Genomic DNA, 20,076 nt, shown 5'->3' on the forward strand with positions numbered 1-20,076 from the left:
CCGCGGTCGCCCACTCTGGCGCCGCCGGCCGAGGGGCTGAGGCAGCCGGGCGCGGACTGCTGTGCCCGCAGGGGCTGCTCGGCCCGCTCCCCACCCCCACCCGCCGCAGCCGCTGCCGCACCCGCAGCCGCAGCGTCGGTCGCACCCGCACCGCCACTCCCTCCGCCGCCTTCAACGCCGCGTTCCGCCGCTGCCGCCGCCGCCGCCGCCGGCTTCATCACTGTGTCAATGGCCAGAGCCAAGTGTGGCGGCGGCGGCAGTGACGGGTGGCCGGCGCTGCAGGCTGCTGCCAGCAGTGACGCCTGCGATGACAGCTGGCCACTGCCGCTGGCGCTGGCGCTGCCGCTGTTGGGCCCGACTTGCGCCGCCATGCCGCCGCCGCCGCCGCCGCCGCCGCCGCCCTCGCTGCCGCCAGCACCGGCACTGGCACCCGGGTCCGAGAACCGCACACAGCGCTGCAACGGCGGCGGCCGCTGTTGCTGCTGCTGCTGCTGCTGTTGGTGTTTGGTGTGGGACTGGCGGAGCACTGAGAAGGTGGTGGTGGGCAGTGGGCAGTGCCGCTGCTGCCGCTGCCCCGCGCCTCCCTCCCGGCCCGACATCGCACCCCCCGCCTGCTCCCGCAACCCAACTCCCTCCTCCTCTTCCTCCTCCCCCTCCTCCTCCTCGTCTTCCAGCAGGTCAAGGTGCGCCGCGGCAAAGGCCGAGGGCGGGCCGCCACGCGAGCAGGCGGCGGCGGCGGCGGCAGGGGCCAGCGGCCGCCAAGACCCCGCCCCTGCCCTGGCAATGGCAGCTGCGGTCGCCGCAGCAGCTGCAGCCGCGGCGCAGGGGCCGGGTTCGGGCCGGGAGGCGCCTTCGGCCACCGCCCGCCGCCGCCGCCACCAGCCCCCTGAGGTGCTCCGCGCCCGCCGCCGGCCCCCGGGTGGCGCACCCGCACTACTGCCGCCGCCGCAATCCTCAGCCAGAGGGTTGCCGAGCCACACCTGCGGCTGTAGCTGTGGCTGTGGCTGTAGCTGCCGCGGCTGTAGCTGCCGAGGACTGCTGCTGCTACTGCTGCTGCCGCTGCAGCCCGTGCCGAGCAGAGTCTCCGCCGGTTCAACTGCAGCAGCAAAGCCCGCCGCCGCCGCCGCCGCAGGCGCCGTGACTGCCGGCGCAGCCGCCGACGATCCGTCGTCCGCCGCCGCCTCTCCACTCCATTTCCCGCCGTCATTGCTGTGCCCGTTTCCAGCTGGCTCCCTCCCCTCCTTCGCCTGTTTCTCCTCTCGCTCCTTGCCCACCTCTCCCACCTCCCCGCCAGCCTTCCCAACAGCCTGCCCACCAGCCTCCTCCTCCCCATCCATCTCCCGCAGCTCGTCTTCCTGCTCCTCCTCGCACGGGCTGAGGCTGTAGCTGCCGCCACTGCCGCCACTGCCGGCGCTACTGCCGAATATGCTGTCCTGCCGCACCGCCATGGTCGCCAGGATCTCTGCGGCTATGGCCGCCCGCCGCCCGGCCCGCCGCATGACGGCACTGCTACCGCCGCCGCCGCCGCCGCCGCCTCCCGAGCCCATGCCGCCGCCGCCACCGGTGGAGCTGGTGTCACTGCGGCGCCAGAGCGATCCGCCGCCCCGCCGGGTGGCCAGTGTGAGCGCCTTCCACAGCCCGCTGCTGCTACTGCCGCCGCCGCCGCCGCCGCCGCCGCCGGTGCTACTGCCGCCGCCGCCGCCGCCGAGGCCGAGCACACTGGCGCCCCGTCCCGAGCCCGGGCCGCCACCGCCGCCGCCTGACCTGTTGCTGAGTCGCTTCAGCAACGCCTGACCAAATAGCTGGTGCCTGCAGCCCAGGCAGGCAGGAAGGCAGGGAGGAGCGGAGGGAGAAGAGGGCGGGGATTACATGCCTGAGCCCGAAGCAGGTCGCAATCGTCAAGGAATCGTCGCCCTACCAAGGAATGCAGGGGGGAGGGGAGGAAGGGAGTCAACCATTCATGGAAGGCGAGGGCAGAGCAGCAGGCGGTTGGGCAGTTGGGCAGTTGGGCGTTTGGGCGGCAGGGCACGGGGCAGTCGGGTGAGTCCGGCAGTTCCCCCGCTCCAGCACCCACCACCTCAGCCACCCCTGCTGCACCATCACCACCCGTACTCCGCTGTTTGAGCTTGGTTTGGTTTAGTTTGGGCTGGTATTTACACCTCCCCACCCCACACCCCCACACACGCACCGTACGGTCCAGACGGCGCAGCTGACGCCCACCACCGCCAGCGGCAGTAGCAGCCCGCCCGCCAGCTGCGCCTCGGCCGAGGCAGCGCTGTAGCCGCCACTGCCGCTACTGCCGCCACTGCCGCTACTGCCGCTACTGCCGCTACTGCCGCCATCATCCCCCCCGCCCGTGCCGGTGCCGGTGTGTGTGTGGGGGGGGTCGTATCGGGCGGCGGGCAGCAGGCAGGAGGGGCTGAAGGTGACGTAGTTCTCGGCGCCCGTCACCGTGGCCATGACAGCCTGGCATGGCGGTTGGCGGTTGGTGGTTGGCGGTAAGTGGTTAGTTGGCGGTTGAAGATTGGGAGGTTGCGCAGTTCGCAGTCTGGGGTTGGCGTTTAGCGGCAGGTGTTGTGCCCCGGAGAGTGGAGCGGGTGGGTGGTGTTGACTGCACTGCACCCGCATACAGCCACACAGCCACACACACCCACACCCACGCAATAGCGCCGCCCCGCCTCGCACGCGTTCTTCGCTCACCCTCATGGTCTGTATGATCTGGGGCCATGAGATGTTGAGGCGCGTCACGATCACAAAGAACTGCAGATGCACCACCAGCACCTGTGATGCAGGGGAGGGGAGGAGGAGGGGAGGGAGGGGAGGAGGGGAGGTGAGGGAGGGGTTGCAAGGACGTTTGGAAAAGCGGTACAGGGTGCACTGAAGACGAAGTCGCTACCAAAAGGGTGGGAGGAGGAGCAAGGGGAGGGAGGGGAGGGGAGGGGCTCTTGGGGGGGGGCATGATGATGATGGCACGGAGGGTGCGTGTGGGATCACTGGTGAGGGTCGGGCGGGGTGTAGGGGGTGAGCGCGGCGCACGGCATCGCGCACGGCGCAGCGGCAGGGGGCAGCAGCAGGGGGCAGCGGCAGGGGGGCAGCGGCAGGGGGGCAGCGGCAGGGGCACTCAGGGGCGCACCTTGAAGATTTCACTGGCGTTCACGCTGGCGGTGTTGGTTTGGTCCTGCGGTGCGTGTGTGCGAGCCGCATGTGTGTGTGAGAGTGAGTGCCAGAGCGCACAAGGTCAGGAAACCAGCAGGACTAGCACTAGGGCATTCCTCCTCCCCCTCCCAAGAAAACCCGCCAGCGCGCCCGCCCGCCTGCCAGCCCCACCCCACCCTACCCCAGCCCACTCCAGCCCACCCCAAGCCCACCCAGGCACCCCCCACACCCACCTCGGCGAATGTGGCGAAGGCGGTGTAGAGCACTGTGAGTGAGGACAGCAGCACCGCCACCACACCCAGCACCGCCGTCTGGGCCGCACCCGGGCACCCTGTGGCGGCGGATGGGGGGATGCGTGGGTGTGTGTGTGTGTGGGGGGGGGAGACTCGCGTCAGCAGACACACACACACACACACACACACGCGTGAAGTACTGAACACATGTGTGCGTGTACCGTATCGCAGACAGCCAGACAGACCGGTGTGACGTGTCAAGGGGACACGACATGCCGTCCTTGCGTGCCGGGGGTCCCCGCAGGCGCTAATTGTGTGTGTGTGTGTGTGTGTGTGTGTGTGTGTGTGTGTCACAACTCTAAAGCTCGCATGCTTTCAGGGCTGGCAACGGATCATTATTCTGGGGTTTAAGTGAACTACCACACCCCACACAAGCCCCCACTACTCACGCTGGCACTCGAACTCGGCGTCAATGAAGTAGCCCGGGCGGCAGGCGGCACACAGGTTGCCCGCGTACCCCTCGGCGCACTGGGCAGCCATGTACGACAGCGGGTGCGTGTCAGCCAAACCCCACAGCACACACGGGCGCAGCAGCTCCAAACCCCCCTCCCCCGCCAGCTCCCCAGCAGCCGCCGTAGCCGCTGCACCAATAGCGGTGGCGTTGCTTGCCGGCAGGCACCCGGTGCTGCTGCTGCTACTGCCGCTACTGCCGTTGCCTGAGGCGCCCGCAGCAGGCTGTATCAGTTGCAGCCGCATGTCTGCCTGGTAGGCTGCTAGGGCCGCCAGCACCGCCGCCCCGGGCGGGTTGCTGGCGTACCACGCCTCCTGACACTGCCGCAGAGAGGGCGCCTGCCACTGCCGCGGCAGGGCGCTGCTACTGCCGCCGCCGCTGCTACAGCCCGAATCGGCGGCGCCGGTTGCTGCTGCTCCTGCTACTGCCTGTGATGGCGATGCAGCCTGCAGCAGCGCCCGCTTCTTTGCCAGAGGCGCCTGCCCCTGCTGCCCCTGCTGCTGCTGCTGCGCCTGCGCCGCCAGACGTGCCAGTAGGGCGCTGACGGGGTCGCCCACGCCGCCTGCCGCGCCGTCGCCCACACACGCGTCCGGCTGCGGGCAGCGCTGCATTGCGCTGCTGTTGGCGGCCGAGTGCCAGAAGCCCGGCCGCGGCAGTAGCAGCGGCCCGCCCGGGCACACCGCGTTGGGCGGGCAGTTGTAGCAGGGCGCCGCGCCCGCCAGGGCTGCCAGCATGGCCGCTGCTACAGCCCCCGCGCCCGCGCCGCCGTCGATCAGCGCCACCACGCCGTCCCCCGAGACGTTGCCGCTGCTACTGCCGTTGCTGCTACTGCCAATGGAGGTGCTACTGCCAATGTGGGTGCTGCTGCTGCTGCTGCTGCCGCGTGTGTCTGTCCACAGTCCGAACTCGTCTGCGGCGCAGGCGGCACAGGCGGTCCAGGGGGGCGGGGCGGCGTCGCGGCCGGCTGCCAGCTGCTCGCCAAGGCCGCAGGGCAGCAGCGCGGCGGGCACCGACAGCGGCGGGATCTGGCGGCACACACACAGGGCGAGGGTGAGCAGGGGGGCGTGGGCGAGGGATGGGGGAGTTTAAATACCAGCCCAACCAAACCAATCTATGACGTGCGGAGCACAGGTAGAAGCGTGAGCTGGGGGAGAATAAGGGGCTGGAGTGGGTGGGAACGATGGGGAAGCAGCGTCCCGAGGGAGTGCGGGTCACTTGAATCCAAACCTGACCTACATGCACACATGTACGTTACGCATTCAAACACACATGGACACACGTGGCAGCATTCCTCCCCCAAACCCCAAACCCCCACCCCCCAAGCACCCCCCCACCCCACATCCCCTCCGCCCCCCCCCTCACCGAGTAGTCGCCGGTGCGGCTGACGGCGGTGAAGTGGAGGGCCACGGGTCCGGGCCAGCCGCGCGCCGCCACACCGTACCACTGCGTGGTTGCGTGCGTATTGTGTGTATGTGTGTGTGTATTGTGTGTTTTCTGTGTTTGTGTGTGTGTGTGTGTGTGTGTGTGTGTCCGCGTGTATGGGATAGGCGGATGGGGGTGGCGGAGGCAACAAAGCGAAAGGGGAGAGCAGAGAGCCGATCAAGCTATGAGCGACAAAGAGTGAGCAAGGCACGGGGCGCCTCGCAGCGGCTTGAGTCAGGACCAGGATTGCACAGGGGGTTGCACAACACACACGGCACACCGGCCAACCACGTGGGGCACTGTGTATCTACATCCGCAGGCCAGAGAAGCTCCCCCCCTCGAGCCGCGCGCGCCCCTACGCCTGCTGTCTACCTCGGTACACTTCTCTGTACCATCTAGGCACGCCCCCCCCACCACACACACACAGACAGACACACACAGTCCCACACCCACCTGCGCCGCCCCCGCCAGCACGGGCGCTGCGAAGGATGAGGAGGCGGTGAGTGCGGCGCGGGCGGCGGGGCTCACCGTCAGCTCCACAACCACCTGGCTGTGGTCTGTGGGGGGTGGAGGGGTGGGGAAGTGGGGGAGGTGGGGGAGGTGGGGGAGGATAGCCGTGCATGGGGAACGGGAGCGGAGGGGCAGGTGTGGGTGGGGTGGGCGGTGGGTGAATAATTGGTTGAGGGCAGCATGCCTAGCAGCTCTCTCAGGCCTAGTAGCAGGAGCCTCAGCACGTGATCCCCACTTGACATACACGCATACACACCCGCACCACAGCCCAACCACTCCCACTCAGCCACTCCCACCCAGCCACTCCCACCCAGCCACTCCCACTCCTCTCGAGCACTCAGCTGCGGCCCCACTCCCACCCCGCCGCCCCCCCTGTACCGCTTTCCCAAACATCCTTGAACCCAACCCCCCGTCGGCCCCTACCCGCCACGCGCTGTCCGGCGCCGTCCACCAGCTCCAGGGCCAGAGCGAAGGGCTGACCCGTGGGCAGCTGTGCGGAGAAGAGGGAGGGGGGAGAGGATGGCAGGAGGCCAGGAGGAGGAGGGGGTTTGGGTAGCGGGTAGAGTGGGCTTTGCACAACTGGACACAACGGCATCTACACATCTTTCGTATGGCCCAATTGCATTCACAACCTCTCCAACGCCCAGACCCTCACCCCCCCCCACACACACACCTGCAGTGACGGCGCCACGCGCACCGCCGCCGGCTCCACCCCGAACCGCAGCGCCGCCGCCGCGGCGGCTGTAGCAGCTGCAGCCGCAGCCGCTGCCGCCTCGGCTGTAGCAGCCCCACCTGCCAGCAGCAGCAGCCCGCTGCCGAGCCCCTCGGCCCCCGCCTCCGTGTCAGGCACGGTCATAACCAAACTGGAAGCCCCCGCCGCCGCCGCCCCCTGCTGCCCCTGCCCCTGCCCCGTCGCCGCCAGCGCCACCCCCACCAGACGGAGCCGGGCCGGCGGTAGGTAGAGGAGCGCTGCGGCCAAACGCGATAGCGGGCTGCTACTGCCACCACTGCTACTGCTACTGCCGCCATTGCTACTGCTGCTGGTGGCGTTGGCAAAGTCCGCCGCCGCCTGCGGCCCCGCCGCCGCCTCCACCTGCCGAGCCACACACGTCGCCAGCCCCAGCCCCACCCGCTGCTGCTGCGCCCGCAGCCGCTCGCTGGTGGTGGTGGCTGTAGCCGAGCCATTGCCGCTGCTACTGCCGCTGCTGTCTATTAACAGGGCTGCCGCCGTCACGTCCTGCTCTGCGCCGCCGTCGCCACCCGCCGCTTCGCCTTTGAGCCACCCACCGCTGTTCCCGCCCTCCGCCGCCGCCGCCGCCGCCGTCTGCATGCCCGCCAGCGCCTGGGCTCCGCCGCCGCTGCAGCCCACCGCCAGCGCCTCCGCATAGGTGTCCTCAAACCACAGCGCCGCGCGGGAGGCGGTGGCGGTGGCGGTGGCGGCAGCGCTGCTGGTGCTTGTGTTGTTGTTGGTGGTGGCATTGGCCTGCATGCGGGTTCGGACGTCACTCTTGCCGAGCCGTCACCACCAGTGCGCACCGCACCCACACACAGCCGTTCCCCCACACCACACCGCACCGCACCACACCCTCACCCGCCTACTACTGTTCCTTGCTACGCTTTCATTTCTTATTTCATCATGAATGTAACCCTCCCCCCAAAACCAAGAACCCTCAACCCGCCCCTGTTATATATCGACCTCTACCCCATTCTCGCTATATCAGGGGATGGAATGAATCGCAAGTAATAGGCTCTGTTTAGCCAGCGCTTTTGGGTCATTCTAGAATACGACAGCCCCCACCTGCTGCACCAGGGCCAGGGCCTGCGGCGCGGTGAGCAGCGCCACGTCAGCCAGGGCCAGCGGCCAGCAGGAGGAGGAGGAGGGGGAGGAGGGGGAGGGAGCGAAGCGGGCCAGGCGGGCCAGGGCACGGTGCAGCAGTGACGGCACGGCCTGCAGGAGAGGCGTGGCAGTAGCGGAGGCAGCATCGGAGGCAGTAGCAGAGGCAGTAGCAGAGGCAGTAGCGGAGGCGTTCAGGGAGGCAGGGTGGACACAAGGGCATTACGGCATACGTGACCGCGCTGGTGCCTGGGCGCCCCGGGAGTCCCTTCAACCGCCCCCCACACAACCGGCCCCCACACCACCGCCCCCCACACAACCGCCCCCCACACAACCGCCCCCACATAACCGCCCCCACATAACCGCCCCCACATAACCGCCCCCACGGCGCCCTCTGGTGCTCCGCAGCCTCTGCCCCCACTCACCGGCGGCGGCGACACCCACGAAGACCCCACCGGCAGGCCGCCCGCCGGCAGTAGCAGCAGCTGCTGCTGGGGCGCGGCCGCCGCCGCCACGGCTGTAGCAGCCGCCGCCGGCGTCGCGGCAAGGCCACCCGGGCAGCGCTGGGCGGAGGCGATGGAGGCTCCGGCGCCGCCTGCCCAGTTGCCCGCCGACAGGTCGCACCGACTCACCACCGCCGCCACGCTGCCGCCCACAAACACACCGCCGCCGGCGCCGCCGTAGCTCGCGGCCGGCTGGCCCAGCGATGCTACAGCCGCCGCGCCGCCGCCAGCCACGCCCGTTGCGGAGTTGTTGGCTAGCCGGCACTGCTGCAGCAGTAGCCACGAGCCGCTGCTACTGCCGCCGCTACTGCCACTGCTGCTGCTACTGCCGGAGGCCAGTGCCCAGGCGCTGACGCCGCCGCCGGTCCCTGCCCGGTTGCCCCAGATCTCCACAACCACCAGCGCCGCCCGCCAGCCGCCGCCGCCGCCGCTACTGCCATCGCTGCTACTGCTGCCGCCGCTGCTACTGCCGTCGGCCTGCAGGGCCAGGCCGCCGCCGGCCGCCTCGCTGCTACAGCCGCGCAGCCAGCCGCCGTACACGTGCAGTGCGGAGCAGGACGAGCACAGCAGGCCGCCGCCGTTGGCCGAGGCCGTGTTCCGCTCCAGCCGGCAGCCCGACAGCATTGCCGCGCCGCCCTCGCCCACATACGCCCCGCCGCCGCCACACGCCCTAGGCCGCCCCGTGGGCGCCGCGGCGTTGCCTGTCAGGGCCACTCCCTCCAGCGCCGCCGCCGCCAGCCCGCCCACCAGCTGCAGCCCGCCGCCGCCGCAGGTTGTGGCGCTGCCGGCGGCGGCGGCGGCGCCCACGCCTGTCACCTGGTTGCCGACGAAGCTGCAGCGCCGCAGTAGCACCGCTGCGCTACCGCCACTGCTACTGCCGTTAACGCTGCTGCTGCTACTGCCGTTGAGGCTGTTCAAGAAGGCGGATGCTTCCTGGGTGTGGCGCAGGACGGCCGCTTCCACAATGTTGCTACTGCCAGCACTGCTGCTACCGGTGTTGCTACTGCCACTGCCACCGCTGCTACTGCCGCTGCTGCTGCCACCGGTGCCGCTGCTACTGCCATCACCGCTGCTGCTGCTACTGCCGCTGCTACTGCCGGCCGTGTCGCTATTGCCGCTCAGGCTGACCACCGCCAGGCCGCCGCCCCCGAAGCCGGCCTCATTGGCACGCAGCTCCACGCCCTCCATCCACACCAGCGCCGCCGCCTGCTGCTGCTGCTGCTGTGGCCCTGGCGAGGAGGAGCTACTGCCACTGGTGCCACCGCTATTGGCACTGGTACTACTGCCAGCAACGGGGACTGCAGGCCCGGGAGGAGGTGACGCCGCACCCGTGCCTGCGCCCGTGCCCGAGCCCGGCTGTAGCAGCTGTCGCAGCTGCAGCTGCAGCCGCGGCGGCGCGAGCAGGGGGTGCAGCTCCACCCGCACCGCGCCCCCCTGGCCGTAGCGGGCGACATTGCCCAAGAACAGCACGGCAGCAGCAGCAGTAGCATTGGCCGTGCCACTGCCTACAGCGCTACCGGCGGCTGTAGCTGCGTTGGCCGCCGCCGCCGCCGCCGCCTCAGCTGCAGCGGCTGCAGGCGGCCACACGACCAGCCGCGGCTGCCCCCGCACAACCACAGCCGCCAGCGCCCGCTCCAGCGCCGCCACCTCGCCACCGCCAGGATCACTGGCGGCAGTAGCAGCACCGGCGGCGGCAGTAGCAGCGGTGCCACTGTCCTGTTGCTGCAACAGCCTCCGCCGGCGGCGGCCACTGCTACTGCCGGCTACAACCGCGGCCGCGTCTGCTGCAGCCTGCCTGGAGGCGTTCCTGGCTTCATCAAGCAGTAGCCGGAGCAGCCCCACAGCGGCGGCGCCCGCACTGCTGCTGCTGCTACTGCCGGCAGCCTCCAGCTCAACGGACACCGCGCCCCCATCGACACCTGCTTCGTTCCCGGCGAACACAATCACGGGCCCGACCTGGCCACTGCTGCTGCTACTGCCATTGCTATTGCTACTGCCAGTGCTACTGCCATTGTCATTGCTGCTGCTGAGCCCGGACGGGATCACCTCCAGCGAGCACGCCGCCAGATGCAGCGCCCCGCCCCGCCCCTTGGCGGTGTTGTTGACCCACTGCATGCCGCCGCCACTGCTACTGCCGTCACTGCCGCTACTGCCGCCACTGCCGCCACTGCTGCTACTGCCGCTACTGCCGGGCCGCAGGATGACGCGGCAGGGCGCGGGCAGCACGCCGCTCACGCCCCAGCGCCCGGCCTCGTCGCCGGCGGCGTTGGCGGCGGCTGTGGCCGCCAGTGCGTCAGCCAGGACGGCCGTGGGGGTGCGGCCACTGGTGTCTCGCTGGACGTAGGACTGGGACCCCCCCGGCTCGTAGGCGCCGTCGGGCTGGCCGTAGTACAGGGGGATGCCCACCTGTGAGGGGGGGGGAGCGGGCATGTGTGTGTGTGTGTGTGTAGTTGTGTGTGTGTGTGTATGTGTGTGTGCATGCGTGTGTGTGTGTGTGTGTGTTAGAATTTGGCAAGCTTTCATCTCGCACAGTCACACCACACAAATACACTCACAGGCGTATCCAAGGCACACATGGCGATTGCACTGGTGAGCGGTGGCGGGGACGGGGGCGCACACATGTTCCGTTTCTCCGTGCAACAAACATTCTCTCCCCTTTCCCCGACACCCCCGAGTGTCGAGTGCCACTCCGTTGTCAAAGCATAGGCCACGCTCGCCTCCTCGCTCTTTTGCGTTGGGTTCGGTTTAGCTTGGGCTGGTACCTACAAACCCCCTCCCCGGCCCCCCCTCCCCACACACACGCACACACCTGCAGTAGCACCAGCTGCTGCACGGCCAGCTCGGTCCGCACGCTGACTGCGCCGCCGTGCGGCTCCGCGCCCGCCGCCGTGAGGCTTGCGAACAGGGAGGAGGCGCCGGCGCTGTTGTCGGCCACCCGCGTGTCGCCACCCTCAAACACCACCTGCATACACATGCCGCCGGGTGGGTGGTTAGGGAGGCGAGCGGGCGTCAGAAGGGCGTCACCACACACAGGGGAGGAGGGTGGGGGCGCGACGTGGGGCACGCACATGCATGCCCACACACGCACACACACACGCACACATATACACACACACAACACACACACACACACACACACACACACACAAACACACACCCGCACATGCCCACCTGCAGCTCGGGGGCTTGCACCAGCGTCAGCAGCCGCAGCATCGGGCGGCGCCCGCGGCTATTCAGCTGCTCAAAGGGGGAGCTGCTACTGCCGCTGCTGCTGCTGCTGCCCCTGGTGCTGCCATCGGTGCCGCTGCTACTGCCGTCGCTACTTCCATCACCGTTGCTGCTACTGTCGCTGCTACTGCCATCGCCAGTGCCGTCGCCACCGTCCGCAGCAGTCGGTGAACCGCCGGGGCCCTCCGCCGGAGCCGAGGGCGGCGGCGGGGGTGGCGGCGGGGGTGGCGGCGGCGGCGGCGGCTGCTGGCTGGCGGCGTACTCCATCCTCATGACTATGTCGGCGGCGGTGACGGTCCCCAGGCTGCTGCGACTGACGGCGCTGACGGCGCCGCCGGGCCCCGCCTCCGACGCCCTGTTCTCTATCAGGCGGCAGTTGCGGAACACCAACCGCACCGCCGGCGGAAGCTCCAGACGCGCCCCGCCGCCGCCGCTACTGCTACTGCTACTGCCGTCGCTGCCGCTGCCATCTCCACCACGGCTCGATGGCTCGGCGGCAGCAGCAGGCGGTTGGATCCAGGATCCAATGACACGGCGCAGCGGGTCGTGGATCGTCATGTCCACGTACCCCACCTCCCGCTCCAGTGCGACCGCGCCCCCCGACCCCAGCACCGCCGAATTGCCGTTCAGGCTGCAGCCGTCAAACAGCAGCTGTAGCACGGCAGTCGGCGGCGGCAGCGCCCCGCCGCCGGCTGTAGCATCTGGAGGGGGCGGCGGCGGCGGTGGGGGTGGAGGCGGCGTCGCGCCAGGCAGCTCTGCCGGCGGCTGCTGCTGTTGCGGGGGCAAGCTGCTGTGTTCAGCCGGGCCCCCCTCATCAGGAAACGCCCCCTCCGGCGGCGCCGCCGCCTGCGCCACGCCGGGTGGGCGCTGCGGCGGCGGCGGCAGGCCAGGCGGGCTGGGCTGTAGCGGTTGCTGGCCGTCGGGCGGCGGCGGCGGCGGGGCGTCTGCCCGCACCTCCACCCCGACAAACACCTCGGGAGGCGAGGCGGCAGCCGGGCCGCTTCTGCTGTCAGTGCTGCTGCTGCTGCCGCTACTGCCGTCACTGGTGCTACCGCTGTCACTGCTATCTGGGAGGGGTGAAAGTGGCGGTGCCGGGGGCGGCGCCCGGCCCAGGAGGACCAGTGACAGCGGCCGCGGCCGTGGCCCTGGCGGCGGGGTTGGCGGCGGCGGCGGGGCTGGCGGCGGCGGCGGGGGTGGCGGCGGCAGTAGCACCACGCTGTCTTGCAGCAGTAGCCAAATGGCTCCTCCGGCGTAGTTGGCGCTGTTGCGCTCAAAGGTGCAGTTGGTGGCGGTGAGGCTGGAGACGGGGGTGTAGGGGTTGGCGATGGCAAGGGCGCCGCCGCGGCGTGTGGCCCTGCCGTCAGAGGTGGGGTTACATTCATGATTATTCAGGAAGTGAAGGCGTAGGTAGGGTGGGGGATGACATTCATGACTTATGAATGGGGTGGGGGTGGGTGGTAGCTTGCGGTGGGGTGTGGACGGGGGCGCGGGTTTGCACCAGCCCGCCCCCACACGAGCAACACCAGAGGTGCAAGCACGCAGAATGGCGAAGGGAAGAGCCACGACTGGTCCCGGTGTCTGTCCGTGTGTTTGTGGCACGAGTCGCCTTGTCGGGGCAGTGCGGCTTAACCCCCCTCTACCTCCACCTCCCCCCCCCCTCAATCAACCCCCCCCCCTTTACCCCCCCCCCCCCTTTAGCCCCGCCCTCCTACCCCCCCTTCCCCCCACGCCCCTCCTCCTCCCCTCCCCTGCCTCACCAGTTCTGGCTCATCACGCAGTCCCTCAGCCTCAGCCTCAGCCGCGGCACCTGCTCGCGACTGCTCGGCGGCGGCCCGCACCGCGAGCTGCCGCCGCCACTGCCGCCGTCCCCCGCGAACAGCAGGAAGCCGCCGCTGCCGCCGTCCGCCACGTTCTGGCTGGCGGCGCCGCCCGCGGACAGCGACAGCGCGCCCAGGGCCTGAGTGGCGATGGCGCCGCCTGCAGGGTGGGCGTAGGGGTGGATGTGTGTGTTACAAACGAAACGAAAGCCCGCCCGGTGTGTGTGTGTGTGCTTGTGTGTGTGTGTGTGTGTGTGTGTGTGTGTGTGTGTGTGTGTGTGTGTGTGTGTGTGTGTGTGTGTGTGTGTGAGTTGAAGTCTGCGACCTCCATACCTCATTCTCTCGCACGCGCTACCCCCCCCCCCCAGCTGGCCATCCAGCGAGGAGAGCGCAGTCGCAGGTGTGGTGGGCACGTGTGTGGTGACGTTGCGGTCAACCGAGCACGCAGGCGGGACCCTTCACGCACACGCCCGTCACAGCCGCAACCCACCCGCGCACGCCCCGCTTTTCCCCTCCCTGACCTCCCTCCCTCTACCCTCCCCACGCACCGTCCAGCGCTGCTGTGTTGCCGCTCATAGCGCTGCCCTCCCCCGCCACCTCCACCGCCGCAATCGCCGCCGCCGCCAGCGCGCCGCCAGAGGCGGACCGCGCCGCGTTGCCGTACATGCCGCTGCCGCCCGCCACCACCAGGCGGCCCAGCCGGTAGGCAACTGACAGCGCGCCGCCGTTGCCTGCACGCCGTACACGCGGCAGTTGGGTGGTTCCCTTACTATTCAGTTGGTTAGTGGGCAGTTGGTGGTGCGGCAGCGGTTGGCGGCAGGCAGGGAAGGGCGGGCTGGGGGTGCGCGTGGGATGTGCGGGGTTGCAGTGGGGAGGGGGTTACATTCATGATTAACTAAGAAGTGAAGGCGCAGCCAGGGACAGTAGCAGGGGGTAGCGGCGCCGCGCGCACACAGGGCAAGGGCAAAGACATGGCATGGGGAGCAGTGTGTGTGTGTGTGTGTGTGTGTATGTGTGTGTGTCGTACGGGCGTACGTGTACAGCCCCACCTGTGGCGGCGCTGTTGTACGATATGGAGCTGCCCCCGTACAGCAGTACAGCGCCCACCGAGTCCGCACGTACGGCGCCGCCTGCGGGTACGGCGCAATTGGGCGCGTCGGTGTGGTGTGGGTGGGTGGGCGGGGTAAGCAGGCGTACTTAGGCAGAGGTACAGGCACAGGCAGAGGGGGCGGGCGTAGGCGCGGGCGGCAGGCACGGGCAACGCAGGAACAAGTACCACGGAACTACCTCTGCACCCACCCGCCCACCCACACAACCCACACAACCCGCCCAACCCACCGGCGGCTTGGGCCTTGCAGCCGAAGATGCTACTGCCGCCCCGCAGCTCCAGCCGCGCCAACATGCAACAGCCGTTCGCCGGGTAGGGGAAGTAGCCGCCGCCGCCGCCGCCACTGCTACTGCCGCCACTGCTACTGCCGCCGTCGCTGCTGCTACTGCCGCTCTCGGCGGCGTGCAATGCGCCGCCGTCCCGGCCCGCTGTGTTGCCGATCATGCTACTGCCACCGGTCAGCAACACACGCAGCCCTCCGTCCCTGCTACTGCTACTGCCCTTGGCGGCGTCCAGTCCGTCTGCGACGTCGTTGCTGACGCCGGCGGCGGTGCCGAAGGCGGCGCAGGAGGCGAAGGCCAGGGCGCCTGGGCGGGATGAGAGGGGGGTGGGGGTCGGGGTAGGAGGTGGCGGAATACGAGGTAATTGTGGTGACTCTCATTGCAATGCCCCGCCGGTCACACACGCACACACACGACCACACACGCACACGCACACACACGCACACACACACACACGCACACGCACACGTTACACGCACACGCACACACACGCAGCACACACAGTCACGCACACGCACACGCACACGCACACGCACACGCACACGCACACACACACACACACACACACACACACACACACACACACACACAGCCAATGGACCCCCCGCCCCCACCCCTCGTGGCTCTCACCCCCGTCCAGGCTGGCCCGGTTGTTGGAGATGGCGGCGCCGCCACTCAGCTCCACGGCCCGACCCCACACCGCCCACACCGCGCCGCCGCTGCCCTGTACGGGGATTCGGGTGGAAGTCAGGGAAAGGGTGGTGGTGGTGGTGGTGGTGGTGGTGGTGGTGGTGGTAGCTCGAACGGCAAGGGGGAGCACGTTGCGATGCCCATGCCTGATTGGTGGTGTGGTAAGAGTTTAGTCGGGGTGGGGAACCAGGCGGTAGGGGGGATGCACGCCCGACACGCCTGTGAAACCAAACCACATGCCGGCATGCTGGGCAGCGGTGACCGCAGAGTCGCCGAGAGTCGCCCCTGCTGCCTCCGCCCGCACCTGCGCCTGGTTGTCGCTGACCTCCGCGCCCGCCGACACCTCCAGCGCCTCCAGCAGACCACTGCCGCCGCCGCCCGCCGCCACCGCCACCGCCCCGCCGTCCGCGCCCGCGCTGTTGCCGCTCAGCCGCGCCCCCCCGCTCACAGTCAGCCGCCCCAGCCGCCCCACCACCGCCACCGCGCCGCCGCCGCCGCGCTCCGCTCGGTTGTCCGACACCACCGCACCTGACACCACAGCCAGACCGGGCAGCCCGTCTGCATAGCTGCTACTGCCGCTGCTACTGCCGCTGCCGCTGCTACTGCCGCTGTTCTCGCTACTACCGCTGGGGGCGTCCCCGGTGGCGCTGCCGGAGCTGCGGCCTTGCACGAACAGGAAGCCCCTGCGGTGTTGTATAACACACAGCACATACACACATACAACAACACACATAACAAAACACGTGGTGACATGGGCGCTACTTATTTCAGCACCAAAACCACCAGTACAGGTTTCCCCAGTGGCAGGCCCCTGCAACAACCTCACACACAACCGACCCTGCCTTGCTCGCGGCGCAACACGATCAAGTCCCACCTACCACGGCACAATCCCGCCTGCCCCTCCCGCCCCTCCCCCTCCTCGCCCTCCTGTCCCTCCCCCCTTAGCATGACCGCTTTGCACCTGCACCTGCACCTATCGCCTCTGCCCGTGCTTTACTAGCTCAGTTTGGTTTGATTTAGCTTGGGCCGGTATTTACAACCCTCCCCGTCCTCCTCCCCTCCCTTCCTTCCCTCCTCTCCCTCTTGTTCCTCCCCCCTCTTGTTCCTCCCTCCACCTACCCCCCCCACTCACCCGGACCTGCCGGCGCTGTTGCCGCTCACCCGCGCGCCGGCCGCCACGGCGCTGCTGGCGGTGGTGACGGCGCCCAGCACCGCCAGCGCGCCGCCCGAGGCGCCCGCGGCGTTGTCGGCCAGGCGCGTGCCGGGGCCGGAGATGGAGAACTGGAGCGGGAGGGAGGGAGGGGCGGTAGCGGGGGGAGCGGGTTAGGTAGACGCGATTTCCACCGGCGGCTCAGCAGCAATGGTGCATCGCAAACGCGATCCTTGTGCTTACTTTTTCTTCTGCTCTGTGTGACAAAACACACACACGCATGCATACAAACACACACACACAGTGCACATTGCTGTGCGTGCCCAGCGCCCCTTGCAGCACAGAGCTGCCACCCCCGTGTGCGTGTGACCCACCGCCTCCCCACCACCACCCACCCACCAAAACACACCACACCCACACAGCCCCCATTCACCCCATTCACTTCCACCCCACCCCCGCCCCGCCCACCTGCTCGAGGGTGTTCACCCGGAATGCGCCGCCGTTCATTCGCGCGGTGTTGCCCGCCACCTCCACCTCCCGCCCCTCGCCCTCGCCCCCCGGTCCCAAGGCGAGGGCGCCCGAGGCGGCGTCGCCCCACACCACGCCGCCCTCGTCCGCGCGGTTGCCCGACACACGCGTGCCGGCGCCCTGGGGAGGGGTGGGAAGAGGGGGGCGAGAGGTGGAGGGCGGGGCGCGTAGGAAGCGAGAGAGTTTTCAGGGGGTTGCAAGGATGTTTGGAAAAGCGGTACAGGATGCACTGAAGACTGCCGACGAAGGGGGTTGAGAAGTGGGGGGAGGAGGCGGTGACCAGGGCGAGGTAGGTGCGCGAGTGTGGGCGCGCAAGCACACAGCCCAGACAAGCACACGTCCCTCGCCCACCCACCCCCACCCACCTTGACCGTGAGGCTCCTGAACCCCTCCCTCAGCCACAGCACGCCACCGTCGCCGCCTGTGTGTGTGTGTGTACGTGTGTGTGTGTGTGTGTGTGTGTGTGTGTGTGTGTGTGTGTGTGTGTGTGTGTGTGTGTGTGTGTGTGTGTGCGTACGCGTGTTGCGGGGCTGCTGATGTCATGCAATGAACACAAATGCGCCCGCACTCACTTCCACAGGCGAGCCCGCCCGCACATCCCCACAAATACACGCACCTATCAACACCCTGATACATCCCCTATACACACCTGAACACCCCTATGTTTTCCTGGTGCTCTTTAACACCTGAACACCCCTATACACATACACCCCTATACACACACGCCCCACACCCACACCCCACCCGCACCCGGCTTACCCACTGCGGCGTTGCCCACCACCTGGGCCCCGTCGGTGATGGACACCCTGTGTGTGTGTGTGTGTGTGTGTGTGTGTGTGTGTGTGTGTGTGTGTGTGTGTGTGTGTGTGTGTGTGTGTGTGTGTATAACAAGGATAACATTGCGCAAAGACAGTGTGTGTGTGTGTGTGATGGAGCGCAAGGATAACATTGCGCAAAGACAGTGTGTGTGTGGGGGGGGGGAGGGTGCGTGTGGCAGCAGGCGGGTGTGGGGGCCAGGGGTCAGGCCCCTCCCCATCCCCCCTCCCCCCCTCCCCGCCCCCCCTCCAGCCAGTCGCCGGCACCTACGGCACGGCAGTCATGCCGCGAGACCCGCCCCGCAGCCCGGCCCCCCCAGACAACCCTAGACGCCCCCCTACACAACCCTAGGCCCCCCTAGACACCCCCCCAGACGCCCCCGGAGCACTCACGCGACGGGGACCGCCGCCACCGCCACCACCCCACCCTGCGAGGTGCCGGTGAGGTACAGGCATGCATGCATGCGGCGCAGAGGAGTGGGTTGTTGATGGGACCGGAGGGGAGTGCCACTGAGGAGCTGCAACTTGGGAGCCAGCCAGCCTAACTCACAAATGACACACGCCCACAGCATACCCACTGACTCGCGTTTATCCTCTCCCGTGCCCCCCCCCCTTCCCCCCCTCTCACATGCTGTCCCGCGCTGTTGCCCGACACGCGCGTGCCCGCCCCCGCCACCGCCACGCCCCACACGCCGCCGCCGTAGCGGCAGCCGGTGCCGGCGGCGGCGGCGGCGGCGGCCGCGGCGGCGGCGGCGGCGCCGGCTGCCTCGCCTCCGCCGGTGTAGGCCTGGAGTTGTGCGGCGAAGACGGCGCCGCCGCTGCGGCCCGCGGCATTGTCGATGAGCTGCCACACATGCAAGTGTTTGAGGGAGGGAGTGAGTGAGTGGTGGAGGGAGGGAGGGAGGGAGCGAGCGGGGGTGACAGGCGGTGAAGTTGGCACAGGAGGAAGGTGGGAGCGGGGCGAGGGCCAGTCAGCCAGTCGGGCAGTACCACTGATGTGTAACTGACGCCGGGTGCCTGTTGTGATCCCCCCTGCTTCATAGGCATCCAGCCCAGTGCGCCGCATTCCCCCCACCCCCGGACTTCTAAAATAAAATGAATGTAACCCTGGACACACACACACACACCTGTGCGCCCGCCTGCACGCACACCCCCTGCGCCACCGCCGCCGCCGCCAGTACGCCGCCGTCCTGCGCCGCGCCGTTGGAGGCGGCGGCGGTGCCGGCGCCGTGTAGCACCAGGGGGCCCGCGGGACCCGACACGTACACCGCGCCGCCACTGTTTGGGTGGCGGGGCGGGGCGTTGTGATGCGCGGTGGTTGGAAGCAAGTAGGACGAGGAGCGAGGGAGGGTGTTCTTACTGTTTCCATGCAGGGGTTGTTCGTCAAGGCCCAACCATCAGGTCGCCCACGCCTCTTTCCGTGCCACAAATAAAGCGCTCCCCCCAGCACAACAGCTCCTACTCCCCACTCCCCGCCCCTCTCCCTCCCCACCCCCACCCCTCACCTGGAGCCCTGGTTGCCCCACAGCGCCGCGCCCCCCTCCACCAACACGCCGCCGCGCAGCCGCCCGCCCACCACCGCCACGCCGCCGCCCTCCTCCGCAGCCCTGTTCCAGCGCAGGGCGGTGCCGCCGCCGCTCACCACCACTCCCCAGGACCAGGACCAGACCACGCCCGCACCCGTGACCGTGACCGTGACTGTGACCGTGCCTGCAGCGCCGCCGCCACCCGCGCCGCCACCCGCGCCGCCACCCGCGCCGCCACCCGCGCCGCCACCCGCGCCGCCACCCGCGCCGCCACCGGTGTCCGTCTGCTCTTCCGCAGCAGCTGGCGGCGGCGCCTGCTGCTCCGGCGTCGGCACGGAGTCGTCGCTGCCTGAGCCCGAGCCGGAGGGGGAGCCGGAGGGGGAGGCGGAGGGGGAGCCGGAGGGGGAGCCGGAGGGGGAGGGGCCGTCGCCGCCAGCCCACGGCGCCGCCGCCACCGACACCCATGCTGCTGCCGCCGCCGGCGCGGGCGGCCCCAGGTCGCCTCGGGCCACCAGCAGGAAACCGCCCGCGCCCGCCGCCGCCGAGTTGACCTCCGCCACCGCGCCGCCCCGCAGCACCACCTGACCCACATCGCCCCACGCCGCCGCGAAGCCGCCGCCCTGTGGTTCACGTGCGTGTGTGTGTGTGTGTGTGTGTGTGTGTGTGTGTGTGTGTGTGTATGCATGTATGTTTATGTGTGTGTGTAGGGTGGTTGGTGGTTGGTGCTTGGTCGCGTCTAGGGGGATGGGTGGACTAGGGCACGA

At 69.2% G+C, this 20,076-nt stretch overlaps 1 protein-coding gene across 1 annotated transcript in view; it reads right to left on the bottom strand.

Moving 5' to 3' along the window:
- Positions 1-20,076, bottom strand: part of CHLRE_14g633300v5 (uncharacterized protein) — a 38,906-nt gene that overhangs the window by 9,697 nt on the left and 9,133 nt on the right. Inside the window, exons 17-44 of the mRNA XM_043070458.1 lie at positions 19,292-19,932; positions 18,914-19,064; positions 18,415-18,630; positions 18,180-18,214; positions 17,731-17,777; positions 17,337-17,392; positions 16,912-17,091; positions 16,426-16,574; positions 15,598-15,976; positions 15,234-15,327; positions 14,553-14,909; positions 14,264-14,344; positions 13,763-13,945; positions 13,155-13,374; positions 11,341-12,751; positions 10,979-11,131; positions 8,092-10,575; positions 7,631-7,780; positions 6,506-7,315; positions 6,256-6,322; positions 5,776-5,879; positions 5,263-5,343; positions 3,839-4,925; positions 3,390-3,487; positions 3,134-3,178; positions 2,701-2,781; positions 2,189-2,466; positions 15-1,809 (exon numbers count right to left, since the gene is read on the bottom strand). Coding sequence (XP_042917131.1) covers positions 15-1,809; positions 2,189-2,466; positions 2,701-2,781; positions 3,134-3,178; positions 3,390-3,487; positions 3,839-4,925; positions 5,263-5,343; positions 5,776-5,879; positions 6,256-6,322; positions 6,506-7,315; positions 7,631-7,780; positions 8,092-10,575; positions 10,979-11,131; positions 11,341-12,751; positions 13,155-13,374; positions 13,763-13,945; positions 14,264-14,344; positions 14,553-14,909; positions 15,234-15,327; positions 15,598-15,976; positions 16,426-16,574; positions 16,912-17,091; positions 17,337-17,392; positions 17,731-17,777; positions 18,180-18,214; positions 18,415-18,630; positions 18,914-19,064; positions 19,292-19,932 — 11,433 coding nt within the window. The remainder of the gene's footprint in view (positions 1-14; positions 1,810-2,188; positions 2,467-2,700; positions 2,782-3,133; positions 3,179-3,389; positions 3,488-3,838; positions 4,926-5,262; positions 5,344-5,775; positions 5,880-6,255; positions 6,323-6,505; positions 7,316-7,630; positions 7,781-8,091; positions 10,576-10,978; positions 11,132-11,340; positions 12,752-13,154; positions 13,375-13,762; positions 13,946-14,263; positions 14,345-14,552; positions 14,910-15,233; positions 15,328-15,597; positions 15,977-16,425; positions 16,575-16,911; positions 17,092-17,336; positions 17,393-17,730; positions 17,778-18,179; positions 18,215-18,414; positions 18,631-18,913; positions 19,065-19,291; positions 19,933-20,076) is intronic.

This window comes from Chlamydomonas reinhardtii, chromosome 14, assembly GCF_000002595.2.
Source record: "Chlamydomonas reinhardtii strain CC-503 cw92 mt+ chromosome 14, whole genome shotgun sequence".
Classification (NCBI taxonomy): Eukaryota; Viridiplantae; Chlorophyta; class Chlorophyceae; order Chlamydomonadales; family Chlamydomonadaceae; genus Chlamydomonas; species Chlamydomonas reinhardtii.